At 37.9% G+C, this 12500-nt stretch overlaps 2 protein-coding genes across 2 annotated transcripts in view; one reads left to right on the top strand and one right to left on the bottom strand.

The window, feature by feature from the left end:
• The window catches only part of LOC110057595 (grainyhead-like protein 1 homolog), an 11437-nt gene extending 6066 nt beyond the window's left edge, over positions 1-5371 (top strand). Inside the window, exon 2 of the mRNA XM_020764189.2 lies at positions 3471-5371. Within this exon, the coding sequence (XP_020619848.1) occupies positions 3471-3594 (124 nt within the window). The 3' untranslated portion in view covers positions 3595-5371. The remainder of the gene's footprint in view (positions 1-3470) is intronic.
• Positions 5372-6072: 701 nt separating this feature from the next.
• Positions 6073-8441, bottom strand: LOC110057594 (transcription factor HLF-like). The gene is made up of 2 exons (XM_020764188.2): positions 8282-8441; positions 6073-7846 (listed from the first exon to the last, which is right to left on the bottom strand). The coding sequence occupies exons 1-2, from the start codon at positions 8316-8318 to the stop codon at positions 7146-7148; spliced, it is 738 nt and encodes a 245-aa protein (XP_020619847.1). The 5' UTR covers positions 8319-8441; the 3' UTR covers positions 6073-7145.
• Positions 8442-12500: the final 4059 nt, after the last annotated feature.

Genomic DNA, 12500 nt, shown 5'->3' on the forward strand with positions numbered 1-12500 from the left:
CTGTGCAGCACAGACTGGTACAGTACACAGTTTGTTAGCTTTGATTTATGTTCCTTCACTTGATGTTGCCTTTTTATGTTGTATTTTTGACATTTGTGGAAGAGTGGTCTTAAACTGAAAACTACAAGAAAGAGGAAAAGTGAACTTTTCTCTCAAAGGGTTAAATTAGCTGCACTGATGTCTTAAGGGATCACTTCAACCATGGTTGGGTTCACACTAAGGCAACACTCTAAGCTGTCGACATTTTAGTCGCCATTGCATGTGAAAATTACTTTTGGTGACCAGTGTTGAACTCAAAGATTTGGTGGAAACTGTACTTGATTTCAAATTAACAAGGTCAGAAGGAGCAATTTGATGCTTGCCATGTACAACCACAAAGCGTTGTGATGCTTTACATGTGGAATAGTTCACCTTGACAAACTTGTTTTGTTATGTTTTGCTTATCAGCTGAAGTGAGGAAAAAAGGATAAGACCTGTAGCACGCTTCGGGTGTACAAATCGCTTAAGTGGCAAGAGACGAATGTGTTTTGTTGAATATCTCAACAAAACATACAAAAAACAACAACAGATTATTCTTGTCAGTTGTAAGAAATAAATAATGTTAACTAATTCTAAGGATACAAGTGATATTTGGAAAATAATGCACTCCTTGTAGTGAAAATCCTTCTAAATTTCAAGCCAGTCAATCCGTCATGCGTCACTTTGGCCCTCCAAGACAAAATGCGAATCCTAACTGTGTGAACATTCTGTTCAACTTGTATACATAACATTTACAGATATGAATGCTCATACAACAAATTTGTTTTCCTCCAATTTCAAGCTTGATTCATTGCATTACATTGAAAATATACACCGAAAGCTTGATCCGCAAGTGAAATGGCAGCCATCTTTGTGGAGCAAAATAATGGCATCACCAGCATACAAATTTCTTTGAAACTCGCATCTTGGACCCTCAGTTAGTGCCATTACTCAACATCCAATGCTCATTTCATCACTAAAGTTCAGCCAAAAACTTGACTTTGCATGTTACATTCCCGTGGAAATACGATAGAAAATTTTGATCCCCAAGTCATATGTCAGTGTAGTGGCATTAGTGTGGTTCTAGTGTCAGGAGCTGCCAAAAATTCATTGAAGAAACGTACAAATTCTCTCTGCCCTTTCTCAGCCATTTCGTGCTATTTGGTGTTCATGTGGCACTTGCTAAGGTAACCAGGCCTTGTTCTTGTTCAGGAAGTCTTGAAACCAGTTTTAACCGGTTGAGTTGCCCTGCTTTTCCCCCGACATGGAAGGCAATGCAGAGGATTAAAGGTGATCTTTTTTTTTTCTGCAGGAAAAACCAGTAAGAGTTAAAAAACATTTTTGTGAAGAGATTTGTTAATTAGCGTCTATTTTATTCAACATCTTAATCCCCAAGGGTTAGGTTTAGGCAGTGCAACAGATTATGAGTAATCATTTTTTTTTGCAGGAAAAACACATAAGAGTTAAAAATATTTTTGTGAACAGATTTGCTAATTAGAGCCTATTTTAGTCAATTACCTGCATTTCTGAGAAATTAAAAAAAAAAAATTATGGCCTATGTTCTGCTAATGTACACCTGAAGGTTGCTACAGATCTAAGTTTTTATCTGAGTGTTTTTCTTCATTGGCAGTCAAGAATTTTAAAATTCATCCTAACCAAAGTTGCAAGCCATGACATAATTTTTTACACCCCATGCTTTAAAATGAAAACAACAACAAAATAAGTGGACTGTGAGTTGCCAAAATAAAATGTTAGAAAGATCATTCTATTAACTGAAAGTGTGATGGCAAATCCAGAGACATGGGTCATGATGTAGAAATTTTCTCAAATGTGGCCCCAACCATTACGAAGTGACTTTAATCAATATGTGAAGGTTGGTTAATGTTTTTTCTTTCTTGTGCTGGTCAGTTTTTGACTGCCAACAAGCATTAGAAACGTCATTTACAGTATTCTTACATGTATAGAAAACAGTTTGATAAGAGTAATCTTGGCCTTTAAACATCTACTGCACTTTTTGCTTAGAAACGTTTCTTTCTTAATTGGCTATTGTTTTGTCAAGCATTGTCCTCTATTAGTCACAGAAAAAAGGCAGAGTCCAAGTTTTTGTCACTTTCTTGGAAGTTAGAATTATTTCAACACACATGGTGATTTAAATAGGTTTTGTACGTTGGTTTGTTATTTGAATCTTGCAGCCTCTGAGTTGACACGGTTCGTAGGGCCTCATGGACGTCAAGGGATGGAGTTTTGCACACCTTCGAAGTTGCAGGGTAGCATAACACTTTTAGAAATAAAGAAGATAATTTTTGTTGGAGTGAATCATAGACAGTGAGATTTTCTTCCAATTGGTGGTCATGAATTGCTCAAAAGAATCTTCTGCAATTTCTTTCACCTATTACGTAAGAAGGGTAAACATTTTATTTATTTTGAGTAACTTGAGCCAAGCAAATCTAACAATCTTACAGGATGTTCCATTATTCAAGAATCCAAAATGTACATGTGGGTGAAACATGTGTCTGTTTTGTGTGACTTTTTGCCTTTTTTGTTGGCTTGGTAATTGAGTGCTTAAAAAAAAATACAATGTTTGACTCCATATTAATGATGTGCATTTCATCTATATCAAATTGTGATGTGATGCAAGTATATAGTTTGACAGTTGTTAACTTCCTTGAGTCAGATGCTGTTACAAGAACTGAAATGACTGTGTAGCACAAGCTGACTGCGCTGATTTCTTTTTGACACTTTGAACAGTTATAACAACATCTATTTGGCAGCTGTACTACAACAAATGACATTTACGTATTTCATGGCTGGTTTACATTTCACTCATTGTAGCAACATCTGTGTCAGGATTTGTGGTACTGTAACACCTGTGTATGGAGTGTGTTGTGTGTAACTGTTGGGAATTCGACTGTCTTTTTGTTGTGTCTAGTGTGGGTTTTGCTCATGTTGTATGTATATACAAGGGTCATGTGGCCAGTAGCAAGTATGCACTGTATTTGTTTACTGTATATTTTACCAAGCTGCCTTGCCACATTATTGCAGATGGGTTTATTTGCTTACAAGTTCCTGCCCCTTGTATTTGCATACCATGGCGTACCTTAGTGCATAAAAGGTTGTTGTCATAATGAGGTTCTGTGGTGAATGATATCTTTGTTTGCAACAATTGTAACTAGTGAAAATGTGTGGTGTAATGCCAGGTTTTGTTGCCTGCTTTAAAGAGCTTGTTAATACTTTGCAACTTGTTTTTGGCTGACAGAAATGAAGTAAAACCAAACCAACAGTTTGACTATTTGTACAACATTATGACACCCAACCTTGATGCATTTTGTTTGAGGTACCTGTTTGTTTTAATTTAAGGTCCATGTATTTTACTGATGTATTTCTTCTGCAGTGATAATTTATTTTAGATGCCATCATTCTAAGTTTTTTGCTCTGTGGTTGTTGTCTTGTAGGACCTCCTCAGAAATTGATGATAAAGCCGTGGAAAGTTTTGTTGATGAGGACGACTTCATCATCTCTTTAGACTACAATGCCCAAAATGGTGTTTGCAGTATAGTGTTGGAAACATCAAGCTGACGAATGGTTTTGGGCTCTTTTGCCCCGTTTTGTACTTCGCAAGATGAAGGACGTTGTTTACAAGTTAAATTTGTGCATATTTTATTGAAGCTCACTTCAAGTGGTCTGTTAGGAGAATTATCTGACATTCAGTTGAAGCTGAGGAAAACTGAAAATAATTTTTTTTTGTACAAGTGCCTATCTTGGCTATTTTGTCTTACCTTAAAAAGTAACAGTCACATTATAACACTGCTCACGAGTGAGTCGTGTTAAATTTAATACACTCCCTTACAAAGGAGCATTGCTATTAGTTTCTTACAGAGAGGTTCCCATGTGACGAGATTTGTAAGTTTTATTTGTAACTAAAGAGGGAGGTTCTCCACTGAAAAGATTGTATAATTATTTGAGCTAAGATTGATGTGTCACTGGATATTTGTTTTGTAATTTATTTCATGTAAATTTTCAACAAAAATGGTGTTAATTTAACACATCAAAAGTATTGGAGGCATTATATTCTGTTACAGCCTAATTTATAGAAAAATGTTATCTATGGATAATACATTTAGAAAGTTTATTGTGTGTTGGAGAAATTTGTATCATTTTAAGGAATGCCAAATTGAGAGATTTCTTTAAGTACAGTTTTCTGTGAAGCACATTGTCTTCATTTTCCTTTTTTATTATTTTTTTTAAAATAAAAAATATCCCTGGCAAGCTTTAAAATGATAGAAGTCTTCACTTTTAACATGTTACAAATAGCATGGAAATTTTGAGAATGTCTTTCCTGTGCGAATTACTGAGTTAATCCCCAAGGTTTATGGTCTCTTGTTTTCTAGTCCTTTTGGATCGATAGTATTTTTTGGAAGTTTAGCCTTAACTTTAGCCCTATATCTTCTTCTGAGACTGCAAAGTTTCAGCATGGTCAAAACTCTTGATTGTGTCAAATGAGTGACATAAGAAGAGCAGATAATTGCTCAAGCATTTTTCCTAACTTGAATTTCAGCAAGTATTTTTAGCATATATATTTTTTTTATCAGAGACTACAGGTGAACTTAGGTACACCTTGTTATTAAATGCTGACCATGTGCCTGATATGTACTTTGCACTGCCAACAGTTGAGGGTTAAGAGTAAAGTTAAGACTGAAACAGCTGTAGGTGGTCAAAGCAAATGGCTGACCATACAAAGAGTCTCTGAAGTTAGCGTGCTGAAACTTTGCAGGTGTAAAAAATTTTGGCATGCTCTAGAACCTTCTCTCTGTACATGTATGATGTTTTTTGGTTACTCTGTGTGTTTACAGGTAATATTTTGCATTGCATTGCATTGTGAAGGGGATGGATATTAAGAACGTTTGTTTTTGTCTTAGTTTTGTGCAAATTTATTTTGAAAACCACTGCTTTCCTTTTTATAGGTACCCTAACTTATCAGGATCTCAAGGGGGGATGGGTGGGGGTATCTGGTGTTATTGATGCTTGCCATTGATTTTGGAATTGGTGAGGATCTTCTAGCACTTAGAAGTAGGTTTTGAATGTGATGGCTTGGTGTTATCAACTTTTAAACCACCCTGAGACCCTCATAGTTGGTTTACTTTGGAGACAGTTTCCAGTGGAAGCATTCTAGTGCAAACAGTCTTAAGTTGTAAGAACGTTTGTGTATAAACTTGCAAAGATCTTAGAAGAATCTTCCTTCCTAGCCAGATTGTTACTTTTAGATGGCTTTGTGTTTTGAAGAGGAAGATATTCTGGATGTAACTTGACGAATATCATGTTACTATCACTGACCAAATAAACTTTGAAACTGATATCCAGTGTGCTTGTGGTGGTGTTCTAAAAACCACTTATCATTCTGTGCTCTTTAAAGCTGTTTATTTTTCTTTACAAAAAATTCCATTGTTTTGTATGTGATGAGACTGATAAAATAATCTTCTTCCAGTCTGTGTACATGTGTGACATTCCTGACCATAATATCACTGTGGAATTGAGGTGTTAGCAAGCTAGAACATGTCAAATGTCACCTGTGACATCTTGCGCTAAACGTTTCTAGTAAGTTATGGAAGTGTGGAATTTCCAGCGTAACAGAACCTGTCACAATACCCTCCGAAAGTACAGATGGTGGGAGATATGCGTTCCTGTTTTGCACGTTGTTTTGTCTTTTTCTGAGTGGAATAGAATATTGAAGTCATTGTCTGTCTAGAATAAGAAATATACCTCCCGACGAAAGACTCACAGAATGCATTTAGGAAAGATACTCTGGGACACTGTCCTGATCTTTTGTCTCTCACTGACCAGGGATGGTTCAGAAGACTAATTGTGCAAGATCACCTGTCCTCCTGCAAAAATATTTCACTCAGATTTAATAACCCTTGCGGGGTATTTATGTGACACTGGTGTGTCTTTTGTTTTAGCATGAGTGCACCCTGCTTCCCTCTTACCGCTCTGTATTTGTTTACATGATGGCAGCACAAAATCCAGTACTGGAGCAAATCAACCCATCAATCTGCCGGATCAGGGTTATCATTGTGGCACTGTTTAATAATCCCTGTAGTTTGATTATTTTTGTTACAGAAATATTAGATCAAAGATTACAGCCATCATGACAGCTTATGCAACACGTACAAGGGAGGGGGGGGCTTCCTTTGCACACCAAAATGGAAGCAACACCCCTTACTAGAGAAAATGTTCCTGCTTTATTATTTTCACCAATGGTGACTGAAAGGACGGCCCATCATTTGGAAATTCAGTCTTAAATTAAGTTTGCACTCTTGCATCAATCATAACCAGCAAAGTATCATCACTTGGAACTTTGATTCAAATAGTCTACTATGTTTTATGTCATTAGCTTCCTACAAAGAGCCTCATTACTCCATGTTCGTAATGTATATACATCATAATGCATGTATTACTTATTAGAAACCTTAAGTATGGTTAAAGACTAGACTTCACCAGTGACAATGCAGTACTAGAATGGAATTTAGTTATGTACAGATTGTTACCTAATATGGGCATCATTACTTCAGCCAGAGGTTCCCAACCATCTGATCAGAGAGTTTTGGTCAAACAACAGTATAAAGTATAATCTGGATGGTGCTCTGGGGGGAGGGATGAAAGAGAGGGTAAATCCAAACAAAGGTACAGATATCTTCCGCACAATACAGTGGTGGAACGCAAAACATTTGGTACGGGTGGCAAACAATGGGTCTCACATTTCCCAGATCTGGCAGTCTCTCTATTTCTAACAGCTATGTGCACTCGCAGTCAGACTCAACATTTTACAAAGTTAAGAAAGTCACAAATTCCTGATTTCATCGAGTGTCTTTACAAAGGATGCCTTACTGCCTTTATGATTTAATGCCTCATGCTCCCATTTTTAAAGTCTCGGGCTCGCAGAGAAAAAATGCAAGTCGTGCCATCTCGCAAAGTCTTATATTTACATTCACCAGCCTATATGTTCAGTCTATTTACAACAAGTTCACTCAGAAACTTAGGGTAGTATAGAGCACGAGATGTAACAAGTTGTTATAAATTACTGTCACATTGTAGTTATAACTACATCGCAACTGTACATTGTCCATGTTTTATCACATATCTGCACCTTGGAAGTGAGCAAGTTTCTTTTCAAGCTCAGAAGCTTTCATCCGTAGCCTGCGCACTTCCTCCTTGAGATTGGCATTCTCCCTCTCGAGCATCTTGAATTTCTCCGAGACTTCGATTTCCTTCTGACGTCTCAAGTCTCTCGACCTTTTGGCGGCCACATTGTTTTTTATTCTGCGTTCCCAGTATTTTTCGTCTTTTTCTGATTGACTGAAGAATTTCCTATCAGCCTTCTTTGTGATCGGCAGAGGGTTGTACACATATTTGGAATTGCGACGCCTTCGTACCGGTGTTTTGCCCGGCTCGGGACCCATGGCTTCGGGGTGTTCCTGCCTGGTCACTCCAACTGTTTTGCACCACTGAATGATTGCATTAGTCTCTGGTGGCTGAGAAGTGTTCACTTGCAGGGATTGAAAAACGGCTGGATCGACTTTCAAAGGAAGAGAGGACATTTTCGACAACATCATCGACGTCAACACACTTACATCAGCAGCCGCCTTTGAGAAATCTGGTATGGGAGGAACCTCTGCTCTGGTATTTGTGGTAGCGACTGTTGAATTTTCCTGTCCGTTCTGCGTTTGTACGGATAGAAATTCGTCCAAATCCATGTAATCCGGGGGGAAACTACTTCTCGTAGAAATCGACAGCGTATCAACACCAGAGTCACTCGACTCGCTGTCGCCATCGCCTGGAAAATAGAAAAGCCAGTTACGGATAAGCAATTACCAAATCACGGGTTAGCAGTACGGTTAGTACAAAAGTTGTTGACGATCGGAAAAGAGAATAACACAGGGTAGCCCAATGGGCAGAAAAAATCAAAACAACTGGCTATTTCGAGCGAGGTTCAAACCAGCGACGTTACCACAGCCAGAGGGAAGAAATGGGTTATGTGTGATAATGTAGAGCCTGCTAGAATTGAAAAGTCTTTCTCGTACTCGATCTCGTTGACGATTTAGTCCCATGGTCCATCAAGCTAGTAACCCCAAGTTAAATGTAAGTCGTAGAGTTCGGCACAACTTTTCTGCTCTAGACACGATGTAAGCTTCTACTTCGCACACTTCAGCCCGTGACTTCAGTAGACGAATATAAATCTTTGTTATAGTTCTAATTCACCAAGACTTACTTTGGTTAGGGGGAGCTGAACTCGAACGGCTAGACATAGTCAATCGTAATACTCCCAACAGAATGTACACTCATTTGCGATCTACAGGAATAACTCGATACGAATGTCGTCAACAAGATTCCAACAGCTCTTCCATCCTTCAGATGGAAAGGAAATGTGCGATATGATTGGTTGTCACGTTACGGCACGTGCAGCTGGTTTCCTTACATAACAAATATGGCTTCCATATTCACGTGCAAACAGTTGTTATATAACGTTTTAAAGCACGCGATCGCGAAGAAAATAGTATAAAATAGAAAGGGAAATGAAATATTTCAGTGCTGTGAAAAGATTTAGTCCATTTTTAAGTGTATGATTTAGTATTTTTCTTACCCTAAAAAATATGTTATTGCACAATTAGGGGACTGGGCACGAGAAACGTGACTTCGCACGCGACACCATTCTCGTCCCCAGAACCCTCTGTCCCAGGTACGGTGGTGTGCGCACTAAGACCGCGATGCACGCTGGTATTAGCTTCTTTTCAGGTCATTTGCTCGTTGGGTCGGCATCTTGGGGACACTGGGCGCGATCCATTCAGCCAAAATTTCCGGGCTGAGGTTCAAACATTTCTTGTTGTCCAATGGATCGCAACGGGTCCGAACGGCTCGTTCCATTCCACTCGCAAAACGAGTTTCGCGCTCATTTAAGATGGAGGATGTTGGATCACTGTTTCTCGTATTAAAGCTAAATAACGATTTGGACGGTGATATATGGCAAGCCGTTTGTAGCAAAATTCAATCCTTGCAATATATGTTTAATCCTTTACATAATGGTTTTATTTAAACATATAAAAAGGCATTCAATCCAATGGCAAATAAAATTTTTGGTTCAATTCAATCTTTTAATTTTCATGATTCAATTCAATACCTGGAATATTGATTCAATCCAATACCTGGAATATTGATTCAATCCAATACCTGGAATATTGATTCAATCCAATACCTGGAATATTGATTCAATCCAATACCTCGAATATTGATTCAATCCAATACCTCGAATAATGATTCAATCCAATACCTCGAATATTGATTCAATCCAATACCTCGAATATTGATTCAATCCAATACCTCGAATAATGATTCAATCCAATACCTCGAATATTGATTCAATCCAATACCTCGAATATTGATTCAATCCAATACCTCGCATAATGATTCAATCCAATACCTCGAATATTGATGCAATCCAATACCTCGAATATTGATTCAATCCAATACCTCGAATATTGATTCAATCCAATACCTCGAATATTGATTCAATCCAATACCTCGAATATTGATTCAATCCAATACCTCGAATATTGATTCAATCCAATACCTCGAATATTGATTCAATCCAATACCTCGAATATTAATTCAATCCAATACCTCGAATATTGATTCAATCCAATACCTCGAATAATGATTCAATCCAATACCTCGAATATTGATTCAATCCAATACCTCGAATAATGATTCAATCCAATACCTCGAATATTGATGCAATCCACCTCGAATATTGATGCAATCTTCCTGGGCCGAGCGCGGCCAACAGGAACGAGAGTAACTGAGCACTAGAGAGCACTGAAAACATGGCGGGCGAAGGAGAACTAGATTTAGAAGTCAAGTTTCCTAAGTTTCTTGCAGACGTCTTGGATAAAACGGAAATAATTTTTGAGAATTTTGACTCAGAAGTTGCAGAAGCGCACGCCGAAGTTCTTGATCAAACCATTAGTCTGCTTAGGTAAATGAGGCATTGCTACAACCGGGACACAAGGGACACGGAGAATTTAGATTCCATTACTGTCGCTTTTGTAGATGTGCTCAGTGTGTTGCGTAGCAGAGCTATTACTCCGTCAATTTTTACTGCGGAATCCATTACGATAGAAAGCGAAAAAAGCGGAAATCATGCAAGACCATTTCTAATAATTTCTAATAATTTGTACTTAAAATTCCTGTTGAGGTGCTTGAGAAACTTTGAGGACTAGGATTCATCTGGACAACGATAACAGAGATGCTTGGAGTTTCGAGATGGACAATTCACAGAAGAGTAACAGACGGTATGGCTTAGAAGATATGAGGGGTTTCGACAGCTTACCTGATAAGGAACCGAAATCAGTCAAGAGTACATTTCTAACCACGGAAGTGCTACTGGATATAACTTCATTGCAGGTTTCTTTAAGTCCATTGGGTTACGGGCTCAACGGAGAAGAATAAGAGAAAGGTTAACAAAATTAGATCCCCAAATTACTGTCTTGAGATGGGGTGCGTAAATTCGCTTTGCCATCTGGATGCACATCACTCTCTGATCCGATGGAAAATACTAATTCACGGCTGTATAGACGGATTTCCTCGGAGAATAACGTTTTTGAAATGTAGTGCCAACAATAAAGCAGAAACAGTTCTTGAATTGTTTCTGGATGCCGCTAAGAGAGACGGCTAATTTTGGTCTTTGAGAGTACAAGTATATCATGGTGTTGAAAACGTTGGTGTGTGCGATGCAATGGTGCAGGTTAGAAGAGAGGAGAGGGGCAGCTTCACTGCAGGGCCATCAACACAACCAACGAACTGAAAGATTGTGGAGGGATGTTTTCCGTTGTGCTTCCCACGTGTACTTTTACACTTTTTATAGTATGGAATTGTCAGGCATCCTGGACACTGATAATTCAGTGCATCTTTTCACCTTAAACTTAGTTTTTCAACCAAGGATAAACCAAGCTCTTTGCCAGTTCACTGAAGCTTTCAACCACCAAAATGTAAGAACAGAAAAAAAACTGGTTGCCATACCAAATGTGGCTTATCATATGATGCAGCCTGAAAACCCCCTTTCAAATGGAAAGTCATATGATTTTGAATACTATGGTGATGATCCTGATGGTCCAACTCCATTGGACTGTGATAACTATGTTGTAGTTGAAGAAATTGACCTGGGACAACATGATTCAGTGCAGTCATTTGTATTGGAAAGGGTAGATCCCTTAAGAGAATCAAGTCAAATGGGAGTAGACATCTTCCAAGAGGCTCTAGAACTTGTGACAGTTAAACTTGGGCAACTGACAGTTGCATAATACTACATGTGTGGGCTGGGTAAAGGAGATTATGGCCCCACTAAAGTATTTTTTCAACTCAATTCACAACAGAAAACCTCACCCTGTATCAAGTAAATTATTTTCTCATCTTTCTTTTCATTGATATACAAAACTTGGAAACTGCTTGAATTACAGAATGCCTAACGTCTAGCTAGCAACACAACTAAACTGAAGAGAAATCAGGACATTTTATAACTGCCATGTGCACTACTCTGCCTTTTAGATTTTTCAGGTGCTTATCAAAACAGATGTTAAAATGTTGCAATGTTAATTTGTTATCTTATTTTCAAAAGTACCCAGGACACAAGACTAAATTATTGGTGCAATGGCATAATGGCTACTAACAGGTCTCATGTCACTAGCCAAAACTAACTTTGCACCAGCCAGCCTTTTTAATACACAGTTTCACTGACTTTTTTATAAGAGTGGTCAATCTTGGACATTTCTTGTTGCATCTAAAATGTTAATAATAATCACTAAGAAAATTTCACTCCCACAAACATGAATCCTGCTTTTCTTGAATATGCTTACTGGTATGTTCAATCTCTGATGTACTTCTATCAGTGTTACCATTTTCTTTTATCTCCATTTAATAGTTAAATATTTATATGCTTATTGAGGCAATTATTTCCGTGAAATCCACTCATAGTTTCCCTGTTTTCATTAGTTTCTATCCTCTTCAGTTTTACTTTCTCAGGATAATCCTCAATTTTGTTTTCATCCAGTAGACCAGTACTCCATTCCATCATGATTGTCACAATGGCTAGTGAAAGTGCAAAATCTACTATTCAAAACTGAAATGTGTGGCTAGTGGGCAGTAGTGTTAGCCTTGAGCCCTGGGTACCCGATAATATTCACAACAAATTGGTGCAATGTTTGTCATAGAATATCAAGAAAAACATCGCTTTTAGGAAAGAAGTACCACAGGTGGGTTAACTAAAGCAAAACATGAGACAACAACATTGAAAAACTTAAAACACATCCCAATGTTCAATGATTGCTGTCTTGTAAAATGTAAAGGTTCTTATTTCAAAAATAACATAAAGCCAGGTTTACACAAGCAGTTTTTGTGAGAAAAATGTTTGACTGTCTACGTAGCACAGCAAAAATTTT

Source organism: Orbicella faveolata, unplaced genomic scaffold (genome assembly GCF_042242905.1).
Source record: "Orbicella faveolata isolate gen_17 unplaced genomic scaffold, um_ofav_v1 contig_35, whole genome shotgun sequence".
Lineage (NCBI taxonomy): Eukaryota > Metazoa > Cnidaria > Anthozoa > Scleractinia > Merulinidae > Orbicella > Orbicella faveolata.